Source organism: Pyrenophora tritici-repentis, chromosome 2 (genome assembly GCF_003171515.1).
Source record: "Pyrenophora tritici-repentis strain M4 chromosome 2, whole genome shotgun sequence".
Taxonomy (NCBI): domain Eukaryota; kingdom Fungi; phylum Ascomycota; class Dothideomycetes; order Pleosporales; family Pleosporaceae; genus Pyrenophora; species Pyrenophora tritici-repentis.
Genome location: NC_089391.1, coordinates 4,935,661 through 4,960,548, shown reverse-complemented (window position 1 = coordinate 4,960,548; position 24,888 = coordinate 4,935,661). Strand labels below are relative to the sequence as shown.

Here is a 24,888-nt window from a genome sequence, read left to right as displayed (position 1 = left end):
GTTATATGATGACTAAGCTAGATGCAACACAAGAAAACTATCGCGAAATTGCTACCTCCGCTATCTCAAAAACATCATTAAAGTCGATCTTAAAGCACCTTAGGACATCATCTATAGAACAGCTCGCTATGTAATATTAGTCAAACAGTCAAACAAACTAAACAAATTTCGATCGTACGTTTGATTTGTTTGTATATTTCTATAGGCAGCGTTTGGTTTGTTTAATTTGCTTATAGTCAAGCAAATCAAACAAACTATTCAAACGCGTTTGCTTAATGACAAGTCTGATTACTGGACTTTCTGCGAAAATTTTAAGATCGTCGCTGTTTGATTGATCTGCCGCCGCAACTGACATCTGTTGTAGAATCTGATCGAGAACGGCACCGCGTTGCTTTAAAGGAGGAGCCATTTGTTGAGAAGCTGTAGGGCTAGCTAAAGGCAAAGCGTCCTTAAACCAGACTCCGCAACAATCAATCGGATCGGCATGATTGATTCCTATCTAGGTTAAAGGCTGCCTAATAGAGTAACTCTTTAACCTATATAGGAATCAATCATGTCGATCGATTGATTGTTGCGGAGTCTGCCTTAAACTCATTCACCCAAAAGTTTTGAGCAGCGTTAATAGCTGGTTCGTACCATTCGGCTGGCCAGTTCTTCTTGAGATATGCTGCTCTACTTGCGGGATTTAGAAGAATAGCGGAAGCGTACACCGGAACCTGATCAGTCATGTTGTAGTACTTCTCAAGTACGAACCAGCCCATCTCGATCGATCGAACCATGCGAAGGTCCTCATTCTCATCTTTAGAGTAATGTATCTATAAAGCTGTTAACCGAAGACTTAAAGTTCGGATAACACGTTAATGCTTACCTTTTGCTGCTCATAGTGGACTAAAAGAGAGTCCATAATCAAAAGAGATTGAGAGATAGACGATTTATCTCCCTCCGCGTATAGCGTTGCTGATGCAAATGGTTGTAAAAATGTATGTGCTTTTTGTAGTATATCCCAGTCGTCAGAAGTAAGACGGATCTCGTTAAGGTGTTTCTCGTTATCGTGCATAAAGACCTTAATTGCAGCCATCTTCTTAATAGCCCGATCCATAACTGAGTACCATGAAGACCACCGAGTCTGATTGTCAATCCCTAAGCGGAGGCCTACCTTGCGATCCCACTCTGCTGCATGTATACTTGAGTTGCGCAGCCAGACACATAGTTGATGTAATTTGCGTAGTGTAGAGATGTTCTCAATACCACAAAAGTCCTCATCAACAGACCCATGGCTATCAACGCTGCGTCTTCGGCGAGACAACCTTTGTCTCTGTGAGGTTTGTGGAACAGCTTGGGCTTGGGCTCTAGGGTTTCTCTGTCGAGAAGTAAGAACGCTTGAAAACTCTGCGAGAAGCTCTTCCCCATAACATCCGTTACGGCGTCGAGAGCAGCGGTAAGAGCCTCCTTAGAGGATGCAAGCAGGAATGCCTGCAAGGATAAATTGATAATATGACCGATACATCGGATACGGCGCTCTTTAGCAGTAAATTTAACCTTGTTAATATTAGCACCATCGCGTAACTTAAGCAGCGAAGGCCGATTTTTATATTAAAAGCCATGCTTACGTTGTGCTTAGTTCGAAGGAGGGTTTCAAGATGCTCCAAACAGGTATCGTTAGATGTTGCGTTATCACCCGTATGCCAGCCAACTCTAGACTGTATCCCATATTCCTCGAGGGTTTGAAGAAGTAAGTGCGCTTGCTGTTCTCCAGAGTGGCTGTAACGACATTCTGGCAGTCCTAAAAGAGCCTTCTGAAGCTTATATTCGTGATCGACCCACTGTGCGCATACAGCAAGGAGAGATGAACGGAACGGTGATGTCCAGAGATCGGTTGATATGTGGATAGGACTCACAGCCGTCGATAAGCTGCCTTTAATTACATGGCCTTTATAAAGCTGATAATTCGAGGCGATAAGACGTACGGCTGTACGTCGACTTGTGATAAGCTGGTCTTCAATAAATGGATTGCAAGCAAGCGCTAGATCCCTCATTTCAGACCATTCGATTGATGAAAAGGCTATTCGACGTCGAGTCAGAAGACCGACAAGCGCATCGCGATACCCTTGTTCATTGAAGGCGTTGCGGATAATTGTCTGATCAGAGACAGTCCTAAACACTGAAGTGATAGCTGGTTGCGACGACGAAGAAGAAGTTTGCGAGGGCTGAGAAGACTCTGACGTTGTATGATATGCTAGAACATGGTGGATAGAGTTTACTCGGTGACTGCTAAACCATGAGCGACAGCGTTTGCACACATACTGCTTTTTCAAACGCTGGCGCTTTGCATTGCTGGTGTTACAGACAGTTTCGGTTCGTATAACAGCGTCAAAGTGTGGCGGCGTTGCGGGTCTTCGCGACGGTGGCGTTGATATCGCACTTGCTGACAAGGTATTCGATGACATAACGATAATAGATGCTATAGATAATGGATTTGTTGAGATTTCAGGTTAGTGGGGAGTGGTTGCAGAGTTTTTGAGATGCAAAGGTGGGGTGCTTGGCGCCAAGCCTCTTATAGCGTTTTTAAATCGTTCACGCGTTTAAGGATTTTCTTAAACGCGTGAACAGTTTAAGCTGTTAAAGCGTTTTAAAACGTTTTAAGCTAAAACGTTTTACGCAAACGCGTTAAGCTGCCCATGTATGGTTGTAAGAGGCTTCATGAACCGAGGGAGGCGATCCCAGTTAATGCCGTCAAAGTTATCGCCATTATCAGGCTCTGTATCAACACTAGCCTCTGTTGTTGCTGCTGTACCAGCCTGGCTGCCCTCAGCCGCACCCTCCTCCTCTGTTTGCGACTCGAAAAATTGCGACTCAAACGTTGTGGCCTGGCTTACGGCGGCGCCAAGGGTTTCCTGAGGCGACAGCGATCGCTGAGATAGGACAGAGGGCCTTGATAGGCGCGCCCGTTTGGCGGCGGCGGCGGCGGCAGCAGTATTGGTGGGAACTCGAGAGCGTTTGGCCATCGTGGGCGATACTAAACACTAAAGAAAAATGTCTGTATAGGTAGCTAGGCAACTAGTGTTGTGTGTAAGGGATTATTAGGGAACTGAGTGAGCGAAATCGTTGTTGTATTAAGAACAGCGAAGGACTAGCTATATAGGTGCGGGGTGAAGCCTAGAAGAGGCTAGCCCCTAAGCAGAAGGAGCTAGTCCTATAAGAGGAGAGCTAGCTGGTGAGAAGTGAATGCATAGAGACTGGCTTGCCCGGCCGACAGGGATCACAAGCTAAGCGAGATAGGGGTCCAAGATAACTATCTTCAACACCAAAAACCTTCTCTTAATACGACACTACTCGCCTTACAACTCGTTAATAATAAATCAATCTAACTAATCAAATCAATCAATCTGACCTTCGCAAGTTGATTTGATTAGCTATTTTGAAAAGCTTAGATTGAGTTGATTGAGTTGGTAAAAACTCCAAATGACCAATCAAATCAATCAATCTGACCAATCTGGATTGATTGTTGCGGAGTCTGGTAGCGGTCTTCAAGCAGGAACTGTGACGCTGGCGCTGATGGCGCGTCTTGGCGGTATACGTCGTCGCCAGAGATGTGGTGCAAGAACGCCTGATCTGCAAGGCATTGCTCCGTGAAAAACTGCTGTTCAAGGTATGCTTCCGCGACGTCGTCATCGTCGTCATCCTCGCAGTCTTCCTCCTCTCTCCATCCTCTCTGATTGTACTGGCTAGTGTGCTCGATCCCTTCGTATTCTGCAAGATGTACGGAGAAGTCCTTGGGGGGCTGTGTACCTGTAAAGTATAGCGTAGAGAAGAACTGTGTACGGGCAGCCTTGCGCTCTTCGTCTGTGTGGTTGGTAGACCAGCATCCTTCCTTCTGGCAAACAAAGCATTTCTTCCTCCAGCGAGGCTTAAATCCTCGTCCGTTGTCGTCGCGCTGCTCGCCTCCTCGATATGCTCCTCTAGATCCGCCTCTGAATCCTCCTCCACCTCGAGATCTACCTCGGATTCTTCCATTGCCGTTGTATCGGCGATCTAAGTAGTATTGGTCCTCTGTGACCATCTGGGTAGTGTGTTGCCGTGCAAGGTGTGTCTCAACTGCAGAACGTAGGTCTGAGAAGAGTCCTTCACAGATTGTGGCTGGTTTGAACAGTGCCATCTCAAGCTCTGGTACTCCCACAGTCCGCAACAATCAATTAAGTGGGTCCTAGAAGGTTCAGATTGGATTGATTGATTACCGCTTTAAGCCTAGTAGTTACCTATAGGAGTTTAAGCCCTACCTAGATAGGTAAGTGGGTCTAGGAGAGTGACCGGATTGAATTGATTGTTGCGGAGTCTAGGTACTCCTCGGCAGGCATTGATGACAGTGGTACGTAGGGCATCCTCGCCCTCAAAGTTCTTGCCAAGGGCACGCTGGCATAGCTGCAGCTTGTCAAGCAGGATCTGCAGAACCTCGTGTAGTCCCTTGTCGGGGTTCTCTGTGCGGGTGCGAGCGAAGGTTGTAGTCGTCCAGTCTGTGTAGTAGTGCTGGTGATGGACGTCATGGTCGAAGTGGTTTTTGATTGCCATGTACGCATCAGCAAAGCTGTCATCTCTCTCTACAACCTGTATGTAGAATGTCTCTGCACGTCCGGTAAGGATACGGGGAAACACTGCGTGAAACTGCTCTTCTTGGATATCTACCTGCCAGCAGATGCTGAAGAAGATCTTGATCTTATCGTCTAGGAGATCGTACGCATTCCCTGTATACTTGTTGCTATTGTCCCATAGCTTAGAGAACTGCGTGATCGTATTAGCGTCGAGTCGATCGTTGCGGGACCATCGCGGCGGTAGCGTCTTGTACGGGTCGTATGGTAGTTCGGGTGGTCTGTTAGGGACGCGGTTCGTTGGCTGTTGCGGAAATGGCGTGACTTCGCGATATGCAGTCGCTGGCGGCCGTGTCTGTAGTTGCGCACGCCCTTGTTGCGGCTGCGCGGCCTGCTCCCACAGTTGTCGATGCTGAGGCCCTTCTAGCGTACCGCTCATGTGTAGCGGCTGTTGTGGCTCTATTGTTTGGGAACGGCTCTGGACGCCTTGTCTCACTCTATACTGCTCTTGTTGCTCGCCCTGCGACGGTCGTTGTAATTGCGACGGCTGTGGTACTTGCGGTGGCTGTTGTAATTGCGGCGGTTGTTGTAATTGCGGCAGTTGTTGTACTTGCGGTGGTTGTTGTACAGCTGGATAGACTGTGTGCTGAGTAGACTCCGCAACAATCAATTCAATCCGGTCACTCTCCTAGACCCACTTACCTATCTAGGTAGGGCTTAAACTCCTATAGGTAACTACTAGGCTTAAAGCGGTAATCAATCAATCCAATCTGAACCTTCTAGGACCCACTTAATTGATTGTTGCGGACTGTGGTGCTGAGTGTCCTGTTGGCGTTTATTGCTCTGCTGGCGCTGGTACGCTTCGGACTGTTGGTCGAATTTCATGGCTCGAAACTCTGCTGGTTCCCATTCAAGAGTATTCTCTATACCTAGAATGTTGTAGAGAGAGTCCGCCACCCTGGCGTGATTGTTGCCAGTGTATACTCCCCGGTGTCGTAGCACACTCTTAAGAGACCTTAGTGTACCACGCTCAACCTTGCTAAATAGCTCCTTCGTCCATCCTTCAAAGTCCCATTTGTAGTCAATGAAGAGGTCATCGTCCCAGGCCATTGACACATTGTAGTCGTGGATAGCTTTAGCGACCCACGTTGTTGCGTGTGTCTCATTTGCGTCCGCCGGTGCGGGTACACCCCAGAGAGCTGTATTAATGACCTTGAGTGCAACTGTGTATGGACAGTTTTCCATAAGTTGTTCCGCGGTAAATTTGGCCCATGGTGAGTCTGAGAGGTGTTCTGATTGCTCATTCTGTAGTTGATTCTGAGCTTCAGCAGAGTCTGCAGAGCTTATTTCGCTTTGGTTATCCGCCATCTTGCTAGCGGGTGTTGACGCGTTGTCGGTGTTGTTGTCTCGCTGGTTGGTCGTGCCAGCGCTTGTTGTTGTACGTGATCGGATCGTCCGGAGACGCTCGTACGGTTGAGTTGTATTGCGTTGCTGACGCGCTCTGTGTTCGCGGATTAAGCTAAACCAGCAGCTGTAGAGGGAGGTTAAGAGTGCTTTGTGTTATCTCTGCCTCGCTCTGTTCTTAGCACAGAATCTTCTCCCGGGAGTATAACGTCGTGCGTCAGGGAGTTCGTCGAAGATGCGGTCTGTCTCTTCTACCTTGCTGTCTGTGATCGCCTTAAGCAAACACTGATCAGTGTTGGAAGGTCTATAGCACTAGTGCTGAAAGGAAATAACGATAACTAGGAATGCATTCTGTTCGGTGATGGTGATTGATTTTCTACGAACATAGCTGCTACGAAGGTATACCTAAGCTCTGCGCAAGGTGGGCCGAAGTCGGGCCGAAGTGTCCAGCAGCCGACGTCTCTACCGATACTCACGATCCGACAAGCTGGGGTATAAACCCTAAAAATGATAACCCACGATGGAACTCTCCTACTCGCTATGGCACAGTATGGTTACGATTTGGAGAAGCTGCTGAGCTTCGAACTGGCCACCCCTACGTGTTCTGCTACAACTGTAGTCTTGCACTCCAGCATCCAAATCTAGGTGGTATTGGGACAAAGCACCTTATTACTCATCTTAAAACAAAAAGCTGTCGAAATGTCCTTACTCCTATTCATAATGAGGCAGACTTATCGGCCTCTACTCTATCCCAACGTCAACAAAGAAACAGTACTTCATCAATACCAGCTTACACTACTACTACCTTTGAAAAGGAGCTTGTACGGGTAGTAATCGACAGCAACTGGTCATTCCGAACAGTTGAACGACCATCTTTCCATCGATTTCTTCGGTTCCTTCGACCAGATACTGTGATAATTAGTCGTTGTAAATTCAAGACGATATTCAAGAGTCAACATGAGGAAGCAAAAAGGTCTATCCTTCGAGATCTTGGAAAATCAACAAAGATCTCAATCGCCTTAGATGCCTGGTCTGCAGCTAATCACCTCTGCTTTCTTGCGGTAAAGGGTTACTACATTAACAAAGACTGGAAACTTCAGGAAAAGCTACTTGACTTTCTCCCTATGCGCGGCAGGCACACCGGTACTTCTATGGCAGACGAGGTACTGCATATTCTTCTGGATACAAAGACCAAAACCCAGCTTCTAGCTATTACTTGTGATAACGCTAGTAACAATAGCGTACTTGCTCGCACTCTCCAGTCTAAACTCCAAGAAGTCGACATTCAGTGGAGTGCCAGAGAAAACACTATCCCTTGCCTTGCCCATATTATCAACCTCGTTGTCCAGGATATTATCCAACACCTTCGGCTAGCAGCAACTACAGAGTTAGGAGCAAGGGATACCCTACAGAGACGTCATATACAGGACATTGAGACGCATATTTCAGTCCCAAATTCCCTTCGCAAGGTATTTCGCTTTTAACACATTCATTTATCACATACTAATAATAGACTAGATAAGGGCGATTTGTATCGCTATTGACGTATCACCTCAACGCTTTGAGCGGTTTATTGCGGTACAACAACATCTACCGCCAAAGGAGCGATTATCTGTTATCCGCGACGTGAAAACCCGATGGAACTCAACATACGACATGTTAGAGCGCGCGCTCAAAATCCAAAAATATATTGATGAATGGCTTAAACAAGAAATCTTGCTAAGGCCAGGTAGTCACCTGGATAGCTCTCTAGACAACAATCAAATGGCTGAGATTGATTTCCGGGATCTTAAACGCCTCCGCTTATCTTCGACTGAGTGGCATCATCTCGAACTCGTTACTGAGATGCTTAAACGGTTTAAAACAGCAACTAGCTTCCTCAGCCAGAACGAGAAGCCCCAGATTCAGTATATTTGGTTAATGTACAATCGACTGTTTGATTTCTTGGACAAAATGTCAGAGGACCTAGATGAGGATGAAGAAAATCAAGATGATAGGGAATGGCTAGACGTAGTACGAGCTGCAGCTGACAGGGGTCGTCTAAAACTGAGCAAGTACTATTCGAAGACAGACGCAGAACGTGGGTTCTTGTTTAATTGTGCCACTATCCTTGATCCAACGCAGAAGCTTACAGCATATGAAGTATGATTATCACAGCTATTTATCACAGTCACGCTCTAATTACGCTTATAGGACGATTCATGGGAGCCACAGTACAAGCATCTCTACCGAGGCCAATTTCTTGCTTACCTTGATCGTTATGATAATACGGACGGGAGAGGTTCAACCCCAGGCTCTAGCATAGTCAAAAGGAGGTCACTTGGGAATGAGTGGTTCAGAAAGCCAGCTCCTCCCCCTACATCAGCGTTAAACAGCTTTTCTTCCCAGAACTCTTCACTAGTAGAATCAGACAAGACAACTGGCCCAACCCGCCAAGAAGGAGAGTCCTACCTTAGTACTGCCTGTGTAATGACAGATGACTCTTTCGATATTCTAGAGTGGTGGAAGACGAACGAGCCTACCTACCCACGACTATCCCAAGTGGCGAAGGATATACTAGCAATACCAATTGCTCAGGTTGGGGTTGAAAGAGTTTTCAATGTTGCTAAGTGTTGGAAGGCCTTGTACGATCGTACGGTGAATAACAGTAGCTAAGGTAATCTTGTGTATTGGTATTCTGGTGTATGATGATTCTACGAATGTGGGGGCTACGAAGGTATACATAGCGTTGGGTCCGAGTTGGGCCGAAGTAGGATCGAGGCGGTACATTGGGCCTTATTAGGCGACACACCGTGTGTATGCCGACAATCCCCATCATATTATTATACTATTATCCCCGTCTTTGATAACCCATCACAATCTGACACCTTCTTTAAAGTAACGCAGTGCTGTTCTTAATTAAATTCTATAATAGATGTTAGTTACGGCGGTAGATTAATTAAATAGCGACGATCTTAAAATTTTCGTAAAAAGTCTAGTAATATAAATCGACTAACTTATAGCTCTCTTAAATAGTAGTGCTAATTAGAGCAACAGCAGCGCTACCCTTGTCAGATATTCACTCTCATCTGGAATACTGATGAAATAGGTAATAATGGTGATGATGTTGATGATTGATTGTGTGTTGGTTCTGTCTACGGTTGTGGGCACACCTGGGGGGTGCCAAGCCTTCCTGTGATCCGATTGGCTCTCACAGATGCCAGGTCGCGCTAGTCTAACCCAGCGTCTGTACGCTCTCATCTTCAACAGTGCTATTATCTGACAAGAGCGTACAGACGCTGGGTCAGACTAGCGCGACCCGGCATCTATAAGAGCCAATCGGATCACAGGAAGGCTTGGCACCCCCCAGGTGTGCCCACAACCGTAGACAGAACCGAAACACAATCAATCATCAATATCATCACCATTTTTACCTATTTCATCAGTATTCCAGACGAGAGTGAATATCTGACAAGAGGAGATTCTAGAATAGATATAACCTAGTTGTCAGATTAGATGAGATATTGCACAAAAGTGATGGATGTTCATGATTGATTGTATTGTTCTCTGTTCTAAGGTGCGCGCTGAGAGTTTTGTTCTGCTAAGACGCTAACCCATTATTAGCTAGCGGTGTCGGCACTTTCGGCTCGACACGCCTGCTATCTGACAAGAGCGCTCTCTAAGGCACAACGGTAGTGGTGGTACGACTCGTATTGTATTGACTAAGGAGCTATTCACACGTTCGTAGATCCGTGTTGCGTGCAGCTGCGTCCAAGCTCCCCGCTAGGACCCACCTGCACGTGTCACCAATCATGTGACTACTCCTCCGCTTGATACCACCAAGTCACTTACGGACTGTATTCTCAACAGTTTATATCGTTAAACACTTTAACGTTATAAGGATTTTTGCTTAAACGCGTTAACGTTTTAAGGTTTGCCAAAACGATTTAAAAACGATTTGCCCATGTATGTAACGGAGAATGAGGTGTGAGCAGCAAAACTCTGACTAGCCGTGCCTGACTCTTTCCCATCATCAAGCTTTAGTGGTTCATTTGCCTTTTCAATCGTTGTGTCATCTTAGGCAAGGTATTTCTTAATTCTTTTTGCTTGTGCTGGGCTTTTTAAGGCTTCAGCCACCCTAGCTTCTGCATCCTTATTAGGTCGGAAGTTCTTCGGTCTTTTCAGATGATTCGGAACGAGATACTAGCAGTCCTTGTACTAGTGTTTGCCTCCGCAGATACATCTTGGTGTCCTCTGATAGCCTTTATTGGGGAACTGAGTGGGCGAAATCGTTGTTGTATTGAGAACCGCGAAGTGCTAGCTATATGGTGCGGGGTGCTGCCTAGAGGAGGCTAGCCCTTAAGCAGAAGGAGCTAGTCCTATAAGAGGAGAGCTAACTGGTGAGAAGTGAATGCATGGAGACTGGCTTGCCCGGCCGACAGCCTTCACTTGATGGTCGTTCCTCTTCCTAATTCGGACTCTGTTTTTCCGCGATACGTAGACTCGCGAATGTCCCGAGTGAGGCCGTAGAAAGACTAGTTCGTCGATGATACATCCTAAATTGTGCGACATAGTCCGCTAGCGATTGAATCTCATTTATCCTTCCGGTGGTCTCTTTTAAGATTAGGTCTTAGTGCGCTGATCCAGCCCACTCTGGTGCGATTGTTCGGACAATTGTTAGAAAGTCATCTTAGGCTCGATAGCCTGTCGTCTCAGGAAGGTCTGCCTCCCTGCATTGGTTTGTAATTTGAATCCAATCGTCAAGCCATTGTTCGAGGTTGCGGCCTCGAGGCTTCTCTTGCAGAGCGCGGTACTTAGTTACTAGCTCTCTGCTGCGTACAGCTGCTGTCGGTGCAAGCTGCTGTCGGTGCAAGCTGCTGTCGGTGCAAGCTGCTGCTTAAGCGCGATCAGTCGATCGTAAATCTCATCCTTTCCGTTAATTAGGTAGAGATGGCGGGTCGCGATCGTACGGCTGATTTCCATGAGAAGTTCGCCTTCTCTACGCTTCGCGTTCATGTATTCTGCTCTTTCAAATCTCCAGTCGTGAAGGAGATCACTGTACATCGCCCAGTGTGTCCATCAACCAAGTAAACCAAAAATCGCCCCTCTTACTTGACTTGACTGACAAGAGTCCTTTACCTTGCTTGGTTGGTTGACGAGAAGCCCTTACTTTGCTTGGTTGGTTGACATTACTCGATAGAATTTCCCGATTTGATATCTATACTAATCTACAGGAGCATACTAGTTCGAAGAAGGTGCTTTTGACACTCAATTGCCGCTACAGTCCCCGAATCGAGCCGATTTCGTTCATCCGTGATGACCTTCTTCGTCTGAGAGAATATCCTCTCACACTCAGCACTCATTGCCACAGTCCGCAACAATCAATTAAGTGGGTCCTAGAAGGTTCAGATTGGATTGATTGATTACCGCTTTAAGCCTAGTAGTTACCTATAGGAGTTTAAGCCCTACCTAGATAGGTAAGTGGGTCTAGGAGAGTGACCGGATTGAATTGATTGTTGCGGAGTCTACTCATTGCAGGACAACTAAACAGATCAAACGCCATCTTAGAGAGCACAGGATAGTCAGGTGCATGGCGAACCCACCACTCTAGAGGGTCTTCAACATCTCCATCAGCCTTATTAGTCCTAGATATAAATTGATCAAGGTCAGAGGTGACTCTTGCGCGCTTCTTTCCTCGCGTAGACGCCGTACTAGCGGCGACCCGCTGGCGACGCTTACGAGCTTGCTGGAGAAGATCAAGCGTCGTATCGCTATCAGTACTAACCTCATTATCCTCCTCTTGTGTTGCTTCTGCTATCTCTGCTTCCGCAGCTGCTTCCTCGTATTGTACATACTCATCATGCACCACCCGCTTCGCCTCAGTGATCCATTTCTTCTCATGCTGCCATTCGATATCGAAATAGGTAAATTTATTCGCAGGATGGAGGGCGACAGCGCATCGGTAGGCTGGCGTAGCGTCCGTAAGGCCGTAGTATTCTTCAAGCTTGAGGCGGGCAGTATCAATAGCACAGGAATAGTATTCCGAAACCTGCTCGGGGTGATCGTCTGCGAACTTTCCGGCCTCTTGGAGCTTCTTAAAGAGAACGTCAAGTGACTCGAGTGTCTCATAGAGTGAGCCATGTGATCCTTCAAGGCCAGCTTTATTGGCCCGGCCTTCCATGCGTTTGGTCAGATCTTTAAACGGCTTTAAGATGTTAAAGAAGTGCTCCAAATCAGTCCAATCGCGCTGAGTAATAGCGTCCTGTGAGATATCGTATCCTTCACCACTATAATTATAGTGGAGAAAGAACAAATCAATTGCGTTACGGAGCTTAAGAGCTCTCTCGATCATGGCGTACACAGAGTTCCAGCGGACGCCACCGTCAGCCAGTACCCTAGTGTAAAGGTTTTCGATGCTGCCTCTATCGTATGCCTGCAAGATATACTCTCTTAGAAGCTCCCGCCGCTGATTACTCTAGTTAATCCACACATAGAAATTATAGAGCTTGCCGATAAAGCTCTGCTTCCTCTATATCTTAAACCGCTCGTTATTAGATGCGCCACAGAGCTCTTTCTCTAACTTGCTAACACCCGTCCTAAAGAGAAGAGCTTTAACGATAAGATTTAGTATATAGCCAACGCACCGAAGGCGACTCTGCTGTGTGATTGTGAGGTACTGCTTTGCTAGTTCTTCAATACAGGTATCGTTATTCCTAGCATTGTCTATCATGAAGAAGCTAATAATAGCGGATATATCGTACAAGTCGATAACCGTTAACAGCACTTTCGCAATGTTCTCTCTAGAATGGGGGCCTTTGAGAGGCGGGAGGTCAAGAAGAGCTATTTGCAACTTATGCTTCTCGTCTAGGAAGTAAGCAACAACTGCTACATAGTTTGTTCCTTCCTCAGACGTCTAGGCATTAGTCGAGATATAGATCTTGCTTTTCGCAAGATAAAGCCTTTCCTTTAGCCAAGCACGTCTCCTAGTATCACCGTCCCACATCTCTTTTGTCCAGGTGCTAAGAGTTGATGGGCTCTTAGGTAGAATCCTATCAATATCCTCTAAGCAGCTAGCAAACATGTTACGAGTGCGTTGATGTGTCGCTTGTCGAAAAGTAAAGTCAAGATTAATAACCTAGTTAATAAACTTATTCTTGAACTAAGAGTTATTAAAGATCAAGCGCTAGCCTCTAAGGTATAGTATAGAGCCTGTTGCCCTCTTAGCTATATCGAACGGGTTTAATGCCATTACTTTGTAACCAAATTCTTCAAGTTTGTGTTGATTCTTTAGGTGATACATGATACTAGTAGTACTCTCACTACTGTACAGCGCAGAATCATGCTGGCCGCTAAGATGGCAGTATTTGCAGAGCCAGAACTTGTTCTCTCCATCGGTTGTGAGCTGCGCACCGTGTTTGTAGATTGGCGAGGGCTGGGTTTTAGAGTTAAGGGCCCGCTTATGAGGCTGACGATATCGAATCGACGGCAACACCTTCCTTTCATAGCGAATTTTGTCCCAGTCAATAGGGAAAGGGCATTGAGTAGATGTCGGCAGCTCTCTTTCGAAGGTGGCAGCAGTGTTGGTTGAAACGGAACTTGGGGTCTCTATGCTTTCTAGGGTATAGCTAAGGGATTCGGAGGGAGTCTTAGGTAGAGGGGAACCCGTGGATCCTCCACGAGGCTGAAAAAATGGGTGGGTAGGCATGTTTGGCCTAGAGTCTGGCGGTTTCGTACATTGAGGCTGCAGGCGTTAGAGTTTTCGACAGCAAATCTCAAGAGCGGCAATTTCCAGCCAATCAGAACATTCAGACTAATAGTTTTTCCTATCCCAATGCCCCAAAAAACTCTGGGTCGCCCACCTCCTCTACAAAAATGCCTAATGCGGTAAGGTCGTCAACCAACTTCGAGTTGACTCGAGTAATGCGAGAACCCTTACTTGTGGTTGCTCGGACAGACGTTTACTCGTGGTTGGTTGTTACGTAATCAACCAAAGTCAACCAACCAAGCCAAGTTACTTGGTTATTGGACACACTGATTTAAGCCTCAAAACCAAGCTGACGCAGAGGCGCTGATTTCAGATGAGAAGATTGACGATGTCTACAAGGTATGCGAGTGGGATTACACTAGCTAATAATTTGTATATAATTACAGTCACGATTGCAATCAAAACACCAGGAATTAATCAATCTTCAATCAGGATTACCTAAAACTTAACACTAAACAATCAATACAGGACGCGCGATCGCCAATTTTCCAATCAAGTCAGGATAGGCTCAAAATCCTGTTTTGTTTTGTTTGTTGACAAGTCTGGCTTTTAGGCATCGTAGTTGCCACTGTTGCCCTGGGTTATCTGATAGGTTTTTAAGCCTATAGATTGCTGCCTGATTGTCTGCGTAGATCTCAAATTCTTGATCTCTTGTAGCTGTCTTTGCTGCGTATTCAAAAGCTAGAGTAATACCTTCTAGTTCACCGTTGTAAACTAGCTGGTATTCCCCTATATTGGTCTTTTCTGAGTAGACCTCTTGCTGGGTTGAGTTGTAGGCTACTGTCAGATAGCAGGGTTACTCGACGTTGGCAGCAACCAATCAGCGTAGAGAGGGTCAGTGCGCCCCTCAAGAGGGCCACAAGCGCGGACACACGATAGACAGAACACAATACACACAATCATCAACATCCATCACTTTTGTGCAATATCTCATTATATCTGACAGCTACGATGCCAACACCTATACCATTTCCATCTTTTATTTGCGAGGCGTCTGAGTAGATTGTAGTGCAGTTATCTAGCCTTGTTTTAATGTAGGCCTTATGCTCAATTGCTTCCTCTTCCTTGCGTTTTTGTGAGATTGTTACTTTGTAGTTAGGCGTATCCCATGGTCTAAACTGGTATGGGATAGTCTGTTCTGTATCTCTTTTGTTGTTTTTAGGAATTGAATTAGTAATAGCTTGTAGCTGTCGGTGTTGGTCTGGCTTTTTTGTTTGTTGGGGGTTTGTTGATTGTATCCGGGTTATTGCATTAGCAATCGGGTGGGTACTAGCGAGCAGGTTTGCTCTTCTTGCGTAGTTCCGGATAGTTGTGTTGAGTCTAATTGCTGGTGGCGGTAGGCTAGCTTCTATGCTGTCAGCCCTCAGGGGGTGTGTCAACTAGAATGTTCTACTATCGTCACAGCTACGTAACACACTGCTGATCTGGAATGCTCCAGATACTCTACTTCATGTATATAGTCGCTCTCTGCAGCTCTCTCAATAAAACAACCTTCTCTCTCATCTCTCCTCCGATCTAACATAAACCATAACCATGATACGTTTGGCTTCACAAAACTCCAAAAATTTGGGCGTAAGGTGGCTGGCGTGCCCGTCAAGGATCAGAAGGCGCCATTGACGGCGAGCTTTGGCTGCTGTATAACGTTCGAACACCTGTTGAAGCCAGGCAAGACCCAACTCGTTGTTGGACCATCCCGAAGCCGAGTGGGATACAAATACTTGGTGTTGTTGGGTCTCCAAAAGGTCGTGAACCCAGCTTAATTGAACCCCGGAGGTGCCCTGGTAGATAAGAGCGGGCGGCAATGCATCTCCAGAAGCACATACGCAAGCTAACAGCGTAATCCATTGTCACGGTTTGGGGTCTCTCCTGCAGTCGCAACTCACATTTGTAATGGAACGATGCCTATTTGGGACTAGCACGGTTGACGTCACCCATCTACATAAACTTTCCATAGCTTGTACAATACAACCTCAGTTCAATCCTTCAATTCTCCGCACATGCGCACTGTTCACTCCACCGCAACATCCATTCTCTGTTGCCATCCCTCATCGCCTAGGTACGCTCTCCCGCCTCCCAAACTGCCTTGGAGAAGATCCTCTTTCTGCGGTCGGCGACACCGACAAAGAAGCCCTTCTCATCCATATTGTACGTATTGCGCTCGTCAATCCCGTGTTCCTCTATCTTAGAGTGCAGCAAGTTGAAGTACAACTCGTACTTATGTTTGCTGTCAGCCAGGTGACGCTCACGATCGATACCGGTGTCCCATTTGGTGGTGAGCTCGTCGGGATGACGATGGCGAAACCGGTCAACCCAGCTATCGGAGACCTCTTGCTGCGCAACAGCGCTTCCGAAATTTTTCAAAATACCCCGTGTAGGCGGTAGACCATCTCTTGTAGCCCTCTCTATGTAACCAACAACCTCATCCTCTTGTTGTGGGTTGAGTCGTTGTTGATTTGCTATTTTAGCTTCATAGGAGACCTGCAAACCCTTGTGCCGCCGCGACAGCGTTGTTCGATCAACTCCGAATACTTTTGCAACTTGGCGGTACGAGAATTTATCTCCAGCCTCACGAGATTCTATATATTCAATTGCTTCTTGAATTGCAGTCATGGTGGTTGAGTTATGACGCGTTGAAGATGGGACCACGCGCAATGTTGGGATGGTGGGGTGGCTCGTCACGCGAAGTGGCTCGTCACGCGAAGTGGCTCGTCACGCGCACGGTTAGTGTACGGGGTTTGTTCTCCTAGCTCTCGCGATTCAAATGCTGCAATTGCAGCTTGGATTGGGTCTATATTGGTAGAGTTATGACGCGTTGAAGTTAGTGTTGATTTCACAATTTGGTGTTCGGCAGGGCGTCTCGCGAATCCGGGCGTCTCGCGCACGGGCACGTTATGCCCTAACCTACGGTAACGAGTCGATCCACAGCGGCCCTAATTCGATCCGCTGCGGCCCTAATTCGATCCGCTGCGGCCCTAATTCGATCCGCTGCGGCCCTAATTCGATCCGCTGCGGCCCTATTCTAATCCATATTCATCCTCGTGTACACGATGAATCCTGTTATTGCTAGGAAGTCACTGAACACATTGTTATGGCTTGTTTTACTGGTAGATAGCGGATACCACTTAACGGCTCTACTTCGGTTATATTCAGCGTTACTCTCTTTGCCTGTGATGTGCTACTCAAATCAGATTCATTTAAAGAGGGGGAGTTACCTTCTCACCATCTTCTACGACAACAATAACGAATCGATAGTCATCTTATCGTCGTTTATACCATTACCTACATGTATTTCAACCGAGTTCCTAGAGAGCATTTCGGCCACTTAGCGTTCTTCTGCCTCTTAAGCGTTCTTATATCATACTCGTGGCCTACGCTATATGCCTCTATATCAGAATATTCTTGTTCGCCTTCATACACAGCACGAATACTCTCCTACGAACCACTCATGATACACCTTGAAGGGTTCATACCAGCCTTTGAACGAGCCCATCTACTACGTTTAGGGTTCGCCTGCTCGTCAATCGGATTTCAATCGCATGCTAATACAAAAATTAGAGAAGGCACTTACAATAGATCGCAAGTTCGCAACGGTACTCTATCGGATTCTATCTCAGATTATCGCACTAGTGATACAGCAGTGCTCTCGAACGACGATCCTATCGTACAACGTATTTTATCTCGAGCTTCAAGCCTCCAAGGCTTCACTCCTCTAGAAAACCACGAGAGACTACAACTTACTCGGTATAAGTTGGGGCAACAGTACAAAGACCATTGGGATCACTTTCAAGATGAAGACATACCAGAGAATGAGACGCAGAGAATAACTACAATCTTTGCTGTGCTCGAGGCAACTTGCGATGAGTGTGGAACTAGGTTCTCTCAGATTTCAGTCGATTGGTCAAGAGAGGACCAGAGGTGGTGCCGAGTTATTGATTGCAACGATAAGACCGGGATTACAGTTAGACCTATTCCTGGCAACGCCCTATTCTGGAAGAATCTTAATGCTACTGGAGGCGGAGACTATAGGACTTTACATGCTGGGCTTCCCCCTCTCCACGGCACAAAGACTGGATTGAACATCTGGACCCATTAACACTATGTTATGGTTTGATTGGGGCACAGATGTGATGTATGGAAGGCCTAGTTAGTCAATTCTTCAATAATATCTCGGTCACAATATGTGGCGGTTATGTGGAGAAGCGGATCACGTGTGTCACGTGATGGTGATACGTCATGTAAAATAGACTCTGCTGCTGCCTTCTAAAAAGGTCAGCACAACAACAACACAGAACAGAATACACTAATTACTGCCTCGCGCGGTTACACTTTAATTCATTGAATTCACTGCAACAGAAGGTGTCAGCCAACACAGTTGGGTGTCCGTGCGTCAGCCCGATACTCTTATCAGATCTTCTAGCATCTTCTACAACCTTCACCACTCTACTATCTACGTCATGTACTCATGTATATCTTATGTATATAAGCACACATCTCTACTCAGTAGAATAATCAACCAGTTCTCTCCTTTCTGTTGTACACCCACAGTTATGAGCCCGGATTGCACTCGCAATTGATAACGACTGCGTTCACTCAACACCTCAACAGCCAAAGTATTGGCGTCGAAGACCTTATATAGTGTGACGGTTAAGATGACTTCTATTCAAGCGAGTAGAAGGTTAGCCTTTTGCTCCGCAACATATAGTGCATAGCCACGGAGTGGCGACACTACTAGGATACCTTGCCGTTGCTCCTGTAGCATTGAGAGCCCGGCCTGGTCACACGATCAAAAGATCACGATGTCGCTCAGCGAAGCGGGAGTCACTCGGGTGACTGTTATACTGGACAAACCAGCAGATTGGGAGTCATGGTTCCAACTACGACGTGAGAAGGCCGTCGTAGATGGTATCTGGAAGTACTGCGACATCTCAAAGCCGAAGAATGAGCTACCGAAGCTTATCGAACCTACAAAACCCTTGCCTAGCGCTGTTATGGCTGGAGCAACCTCGATTAGCCAGCTAAATGCAGGCCAGCAGGCGATGTCAGTGTGTCCAATAACCAAGTAACTTGGCTTGGTTGGTTGACTTTGGTTGATTACGTAACAACCAACCACGAGTAAACGTCTGTCCGAGCAACCACAAGTAAGGGTTCTCGCATTACTCGAGTCAACTCGAAGTTGGTTGACGACCTTACCGCATTAGGCATTTTTGTAGAGGAGGTGGGCGACCCAGAGTTTTTTGGGGCATTGGGATAGGAAAAACTATTAGTCTGAATGTTCTGATTGGCTGGAAATTGCCGCTCTTGAGATTTGCTGTCGAAAACTCTAACGCCTGCAGCCTCAATGTACGAAACCGCCAGACTCTAGGCCAAACATGCCTACCCACCCATTTTTTCAGCCTCGTGGAGGATCCACGGGTTCCCCTCTACCTAAGACTCCCTCCGAATCCCTTAGCTATACCCTAGAAAGCATAGAGACCCCAAGTTCCGTTTCAACCAACACTGCTGCCACCTTCGAAAGAGAGCTGCCGACATCTACTCAATGCCCTTTCCCTATTGACTGGGACAAAATTCGCTATGAAAGGAAGGTGTTGCCGTCGATTCGATATCGTCAGCCTCATAAGCGGGCCCTTAACTCTAAAACCCAGCCCTCGCCAATCTACAAACACGGTGCGCAGCTCACAACCGATGGAGAGAACAAGTTCTGGCTCTGCAAATACTGCCATCTTAGCGGCCAGCATGATTCTGCGCTGTACAGTAGTGAGAGTACTACTAGTATCATGTATCACCTAAAGAATCAACACAAACTTGAAGAATTTGGTTACAAAGTAATGGCATTAAACCCGTTCGATATAGCTAAGAGGGCAACAGGCTCTATACTATACCTTAGAGGCTAGCGCTTGATCTTTAATAACTCTTAGTTCAAGAATAAGTTTATTAACTAGGTTATTAATCTTGACTTTACTTTTCGACAAGCGACACATCAACGCACTCGTAACATGTTTGCTAGCTGCTTAGAGGATATTGATAGGATTCTACCTAAGAGCCCATCAACTCTTAGCACCTGGACAAAAGAGATGTGGGACGGTGATACTAGGAGACGTGCTTGGCTAAAGGAAAGGCTTTATCTTGCGAAAAGCAAGATCTATATCTCGACTAATGCCTAGACGTCTGAGGAAGGAACAAACTATGTAGCAGTTGTTGCTTACTTCCTAGACGAGAAGCATAAGTTGCAAATAGCTCTTCTTGACCTCCCGCCTCTCAAAGGCCCCCATTCTAGAGAGAACATTGCGAAAGTGCTGTTAACGGTTATCGACTTGTACGATATATCCGCTATTATTAGCTTCTTCATGATAGACAATGCTAGGAATAACGATACCTGTATTGAAGAACTAGCAAAGCAGTACCTCACAATCACACAGCAGAGTCGCCTTCGGTGCGTTGGCTATATACTAAATCTTATCGTTAAAGCTCTTCTCTTTAGGACGGGTGTTAGCAAGTTAGAGAAAGAGCTCTGTGGCGCATCTAATAACGAGCGGTTTAAGATATAGAGGAAGCAGAGCTTTATCGGCAAGCTCTATAATTTCTATGTGTGGATTAACTAGAGTAATCAGCGGCGGGAGCTTCTAAGAGAGTATATCTTGCAGGCATACGATAGAGGCAGCATCGAAAACCTTTACACTAGGGTACTGGCTGACGGTGGCGTCCGCTGGAACTCTGTGTACGCCATTGTTAGGGTCTCACAGGATCAGATATTTAAAACTGTGTTGAATTACAAAGTTTTTGCAGTACCGAGTTTCTAAGAAACTTCGGTAGAATTAAATACATGTGTGGGGCAGCGGGGCCTCGGCACCCGAGGCGCCGGCGTGGTCCGTGCTCAGAACACCAAGGTTCCAAACCATGACACGTCCCCCCTCCAAAATGCTCAAAGTCCCGACTGAGCGTTCAAACTTCCATTGAAAACACAAAGCAGGGCAACGGCAAGCTGCCCGTTGTCGTCATAATCATGAAAGGTGGCGTGAGGCCCAGGGCGCCCAGGGTTGCGGTCGTGAAAGTCCTGGACTGACTCCTTGCTGCCGCGCAGGTTGAAGTAGGGTTGCCAGCCTTCAGACTGGTCGTTGCCGACCCATTCAACTTTGTACTGGAGGCAACCACGGCGGCCAGTATAGGGGTCGTTCATTGTATTTCGTATGCGGGAGTCTAAGACTTGAGCGATAACATACTCTGTGTCGCCCTCATCGTTCAAATGGACTTCGGGGGAGCGTTGTCGTTAGCTCTGGGCTGTCCAGGTAGAGCGTCATCCTCATATGGTTGGAGCAGCCACGGATGAAAAGCGGGAAAAATGTTCTTAAGGCTATCTGGCAGGTCTAGCTCATAGGCCATGTTGTCAATAACACGGGTAATCTGGTAGGGACCCATATTCTTGTGGTCTAGCGACTTGACTGGCCTTTCGGTCTTAATATGTTTAGCGTTGAGGAGCACCCAGTCGCCAACAGCGAAGCGGGGGGCTGGATGGCGGTGGACATCAGCGAAGTCTTTCATGCGTTCCTGGGTCCAGGCGATCTCATCGCGGAGGTACCGACGGGTTGCGTCAATGCGGTTTGTGAGGGAGTCAGCAGCGCGCCGCTGTGCTGCAGCTGGGGTGGCGTTAGTGATGGCGTGGGCTGGTTCTAGGCCGGAGCGAGGTTGGTAGCCCTTTGTTGCTTGAAATGGGGAAACTCCAGTAGCGGAGCTTATAGCGGAGTTGGCTTCGAATTCAGCTAAAGGTAGGAGCTGGGCCCAGTCATCCTGCAGGTAGTTCACGTACGAGCGCAGGTACTGCTTCAAGTCCGCGTTGGCGTTTTCTGTTTGGCCATCTGTCTCAGGATGATAGGCAGTTGAGAGCTTTGGTGCTGTGCCGACGCGGTCGCAAAGGCGGCGCCAAAAGTGGGATGTGAATTGGCGGCCTCGGTCTGAAACTAGGGTCTTTGGGTAGCCCTCTTCTCTCCAGATGTATTCGAGAAACTTGTCGACGATAGTTAGTACCTCCATGTTCTCAATGGCGATAAACTTCTTCTTCTTCGACAGCCTATCCACGACCACCATGATGTGTCGGTATGAGTGGCCGCACCACTTTGAGGGTGGCAGCGGCGTAATGAAATCGATAGAGATGTCCGTCCAGTATTTCTCTGGCACAGGCAATGGGTGCAGGAGGCCATGCTTAGCGTGGCGGTTGACTTTGGAGCGCCGGCAGGTGGTGCAGTTGTTAGTGAACCTTGCGATAGTGTCGGTCATGCCTTGCCAATAGTACCATTGGCTCACCTGCTGGTATGTTGTGGTGCGACCCCCGTGCCCTCCTGGCAGGGAGTCATGGATATCTTTTATAATGCGGGTCCTCAGTTTCTCGCTGAATGGGACAAGAAGGCGGTTATAGCGCATAAAAAGCTTTCTCTCAGCGTTGGTTTCAAGATCGCCCAGTTCCAACCGCACACCTTCAGCAATAAGGTGGTGAGGGATACGTCGATGGCCGTTGTTGAGTGCGTCGCGGATAGCGGTAAGGCGGGCGTCTGTAGGGTAGAGGGCATCGACAATTTCTTGGGTAGTCATTTCATCGGCTGCTACAAGGTCGTCGTAAGGGTCATGTTGTCCTTGGAGAGTGAGGCGGGCTAGCCTAACCATGGCGGTGCCCACGCGTGACATGCCTTCTCCGGATTCATGCATGAGGGATAAGATAGAGGGCAGGTCGCACTCGGCTTCTCCTAAGCAGAGGCCAGCAAGGCGGATAGCTTCATGGCTGCCTCCATCCCACCGGTGGTCGCCAAGGATGGTCTGACACTGGTGCTGGACGCGGTCGTCGGTGACACTCTCAGGCAGGTCACCTGTCCTTCTGGTGAGGCTGTCTGGCTTCGTGCCTTGTTTTCCAGGCCGATACTTGACTTTAAAGTCGAATTCCTCTAAGAACTCGGCCCAGCGGGCTTGTCGGCGGTTAAGGTGGCGTTTAGAGCGGAAGTATTCGAGGCCTCGATGGTCAGTAAGTACTTCTACTGTGTCGGCGGCGCCTGCGAGCTCCGGGCGCCATTCCTCGAAGGCGCGGACTATTGCCAGCAGTTCCTTGTCGTAGATCTCATAGTTGCACTCCGTAGGAGTCATCTTTTTGGAGAGGTACGCGACAGGGCGTATAGTGTCGTCGCTTTGAATTTGGGAGAGCACTGCAGCGTAGACGTAGTCAGAGGCGTCGGTTTCCAGGATGCATTTGAGGTCTGGGTTAAAATGGGCGAGGACCACCTCGCTACAGAATGCCTGCTTGAGCAGGTCAAAGGCTCGCGAAGCTTCGGGGGTCATTTGAAACAGCTTTGGATCTCCGCGGGTGAGATGGGTGAGAGGTTTGGCGATATCAGAGAAGCCATATATAAAACGGCGATAGAAATTGGCAAAGCCAAGGAAGGCTTGGACATCCTTGAGGGACTTGGGTAGAAGCCAGTCCTGTATAGCACTGACCTTTTCTGGGTCCATCTTTATACCGTTCGGTGTGATAATAAGCCAAGAAACTTGACTTCTTCTTGGAAGAATTCAGATTTCAGGATGTCCATGGGGAGCCCAGCGTTGGACAGGCGTGTGACCACTCGGAGTAGATGGTCATCATGCTCTTCCCTTGTTTCGCTGAATATGATGACGTCGTCTAGGTAGGCCATGCAAAATTCGTCCAGGTACTCATGGAGGACGTCGTTGATGTAGGCTTGAAATGTTCCAGGGCTGTTGCACATTCCAAAGGGCATTACGGTGTACTGGTACAGGCCGTATGGCGTAATGAACGCTGAGAGGTGTTTATGCTCTTCTTTAATCCGGATTTTATTGAAGGCGGCGATAACGTCTACCTTAGAGAAGAATTTGGCCTTGGATAGCTTGGTGAGCATGTCGCGTATCAACGGAGGGGTGTTACGGTTCTTGATGGTATGGGCATTAAGTCCTCGATAGTCCACGCAAATTCGGATACCTCCTCCAGGTTTCTTGACTACTAGGAGGGGGGCAGCCCATTCAGAGGTGCTACGTTCAATGTGGCCTTTCCGGATCATATCGTCAATGTAGAGCTTCACAGCTCGGGCTTCGTCGCGGGATAGCGGCCTTAGCCGCTGTGATGAAGGGCGAGGCGGTTTTCCGGTTTCGGGGTCTAACTGGATTTCAATAGCGTGGTCCAGCTTGTCTCGCTGCGGAGGGATCTCATCGGCCTCTCGTGGGTCGAAGCCATGGTAGAGGGGATGGAGGACCTCTGGCAGCTTAGCCAGGATTTCCTCTTTACTCATGTGGGGGCGCTCCATTCGATCGCGAAACTTTTCAAAGTCTTCAGGGAGGACTTTGGCTCCTGCCGCACGCAGCAGTTGGGTATCCGTCCATTCTTGGTCGGTCATATTGCAAAGTCTTTCAACCTCTTCCATAGAGGTTAGGCAGACCTGTTCTCCTCTTGTCACTGAAATGGCGGCCACCCGGCTTGAGATAAAAGCGATGTCGATAGGCGGGGGATGTTGAGGAGCCTTAGGATGGCGAGCTTTTTTAAGCTCATAGGCTGGGGGCGCTGGGTGTTTGCGGTGTCGGCTACTAGCAGCCATGCATGGCTTGTGGTTTTCTAGGCAGTTGCGAATGCAATGGTCTGAGTTGAATACTATTGACATAGTGTCCCAGTTTACCTGGGGGTTGTGGATTTGAAACCAGGGAGTGCCAAGGATCATTTGCACTCCGCTAACTTTGGTCACATAGGCAAGGACTTGTTCATGGTGGGTGTCGAAAGTTACGTGTACCCGTGTCATATGGGTAACGTTGGCAACTTGGGTGCCGTCTGCGAGCTCCAGGACAGCTGGGTCTTGGAGCGGAATTAATTCGTATTTGTGTGCGCGAGCATGAGATTCATCAATGAAGAGAGAAGCACAACCAGAGTCACCCATGAGTTCTACGTGTGAGGATGGTTGTTGAGAGGGAGATATCATCCCTTTGAATACTAATTGCTGACCTACCATAGGGAGATAAGTATTGCCACGAATAGCGGCGGCTGCGATGGCGGAGACGCGAACCCGTGGGGCAGCAGGGCGTTCCAGGTTCTTGATCCGGTCCAGGATTGCTTGCAGTGTGGGGTCAGGTTCAGTGTCGTTGTCGTCGCAGTCTTCGGCAGTAGGAGAAGGGGGCGTTGTAGGT

The 24,888-nt window shown here is 47.7% G+C and overlaps 11 protein-coding genes across 11 annotated transcripts; 2 read left to right on the top strand and 9 right to left on the bottom strand.

The window, feature by feature from the left end:
* Nucleotides 1-551: 551 nt before the first annotated feature.
* Nucleotides 552-1,099, bottom strand: PtrM4_073390 (uncharacterized protein; the record flags this gene model as incomplete). Its single annotated transcript, XM_066106037.1, has 2 exons — nucleotides 552-815; nucleotides 869-1,099. The coding sequence occupies 2 exons, from the start codon at nucleotides 1,097-1,099 to the stop codon at nucleotides 552-554; spliced, it is 495 nt and encodes a 164-aa protein (XP_065964664.1).
* Nucleotides 1,100-2,654: 1,555 nt separating this feature from the next.
* On the bottom strand, nucleotides 2,655-4,156 carry PtrM4_073380 (uncharacterized protein; the record flags this gene model as incomplete). The annotated part of the gene is made up of 2 exons (XM_001942401.2): nucleotides 2,655-2,931; nucleotides 3,723-4,156. The coding sequence occupies 2 exons, from the start codon at nucleotides 4,154-4,156 to the stop codon at nucleotides 2,655-2,657; spliced, it is 711 nt and encodes a 236-aa protein (XP_001942436.2).
* A 110-nt stretch (nucleotides 4,157-4,266) lies between these two features.
* On the bottom strand, nucleotides 4,267-5,022 carry PtrM4_073370 (uncharacterized protein; the record flags this gene model as incomplete). Its single annotated transcript, XM_066106036.1, has 1 exon — nucleotides 4,267-5,022. One exon carries the CDS (start codon nucleotides 5,020-5,022, stop codon nucleotides 4,267-4,269), a length of 756 nt encoding a protein of 251 aa, XP_065964663.1.
* Nucleotides 5,023-5,339: 317 nt separating this feature from the next.
* On the bottom strand, nucleotides 5,340-5,951 carry PtrM4_073360 (uncharacterized protein; the record flags this gene model as incomplete). The annotated part of the gene is made up of 1 exon (XM_066106035.1): nucleotides 5,340-5,951. The coding sequence occupies one exon, from the start codon at nucleotides 5,949-5,951 to the stop codon at nucleotides 5,340-5,342; it is 612 nt and encodes a 203-aa protein (XP_065964662.1).
* A 756-nt stretch (nucleotides 5,952-6,707) lies between these two features.
* Nucleotides 6,708-8,642, top strand: PtrM4_073350 (Dimer-Tnp-hAT domain containing protein; the record flags this gene model as incomplete). The annotated part of the gene is made up of 4 exons (XM_066106034.1): nucleotides 6,708-6,758; nucleotides 6,803-7,456; nucleotides 7,506-8,129; nucleotides 8,181-8,642. 4 exons carry the CDS (start codon nucleotides 6,708-6,710, stop codon nucleotides 8,640-8,642), a joined length of 1,791 nt encoding a protein of 596 aa, XP_065964661.1.
* A 2,931-nt stretch (nucleotides 8,643-11,573) lies between these two features.
* Nucleotides 11,574-12,318, bottom strand: PtrM4_073340 (uncharacterized protein; the record flags this gene model as incomplete). Its single annotated transcript, XM_066106033.1, has 2 exons — nucleotides 11,574-11,611; nucleotides 11,679-12,318. The coding sequence occupies 2 exons, from the start codon at nucleotides 12,316-12,318 to the stop codon at nucleotides 11,574-11,576; spliced, it is 678 nt and encodes a 225-aa protein (XP_065964660.1).
* Nucleotides 12,319-14,239: 1,921 nt separating this feature from the next.
* PtrM4_073330 (uncharacterized protein) lies at nucleotides 14,240-16,341 on the bottom strand (the record flags this gene model as incomplete). The annotated part of the gene is made up of 3 exons (XM_066106032.1): nucleotides 14,240-14,508; nucleotides 14,699-15,079; nucleotides 15,792-16,341. The coding sequence occupies 3 exons, from the start codon at nucleotides 16,339-16,341 to the stop codon at nucleotides 14,240-14,242; spliced, it is 1,200 nt and encodes a 399-aa protein (XP_065964659.1).
* Nucleotides 16,342-18,527: 2,186 nt separating this feature from the next.
* Nucleotides 18,528-20,276, top strand: PtrM4_073320 (uncharacterized protein; the record flags this gene model as incomplete). The annotated part of the gene is made up of 2 exons (XM_066106031.1): nucleotides 18,528-18,773; nucleotides 19,893-20,276. 2 exons carry the CDS (start codon nucleotides 18,528-18,530, stop codon nucleotides 20,274-20,276), a joined length of 630 nt encoding a protein of 209 aa, XP_065964658.1.
* A 374-nt stretch (nucleotides 20,277-20,650) lies between these two features.
* PtrM4_073310 (CHROMO domain containing protein) lies at nucleotides 20,651-20,905 on the bottom strand (the record flags this gene model as incomplete). Its single annotated transcript, XM_066106030.1, has 1 exon — nucleotides 20,651-20,905. The coding sequence occupies one exon, from the start codon at nucleotides 20,903-20,905 to the stop codon at nucleotides 20,651-20,653; it is 255 nt and encodes an 84-aa protein (XP_065964657.1).
* A 62-nt stretch (nucleotides 20,906-20,967) lies between these two features.
* PtrM4_073300 (uncharacterized protein) lies at nucleotides 20,968-23,046 on the bottom strand (the record flags this gene model as incomplete). Its single annotated transcript, XM_066106029.1, has 1 exon — nucleotides 20,968-23,046. One exon carries the CDS (start codon nucleotides 23,044-23,046, stop codon nucleotides 20,968-20,970), a length of 2,079 nt encoding a protein of 692 aa, XP_065964656.1.
* Nucleotides 23,047-23,219: 173 nt separating this feature from the next.
* PtrM4_073290 (uncharacterized protein) lies at nucleotides 23,220-24,110 on the bottom strand (the record flags this gene model as incomplete). The annotated part of the gene is made up of 1 exon (XM_066106028.1): nucleotides 23,220-24,110. One exon carries the CDS (start codon nucleotides 24,108-24,110, stop codon nucleotides 23,220-23,222), a length of 891 nt encoding a protein of 296 aa, XP_065964655.1.
* Nucleotides 24,111-24,888: the final 778 nt, after the last annotated feature.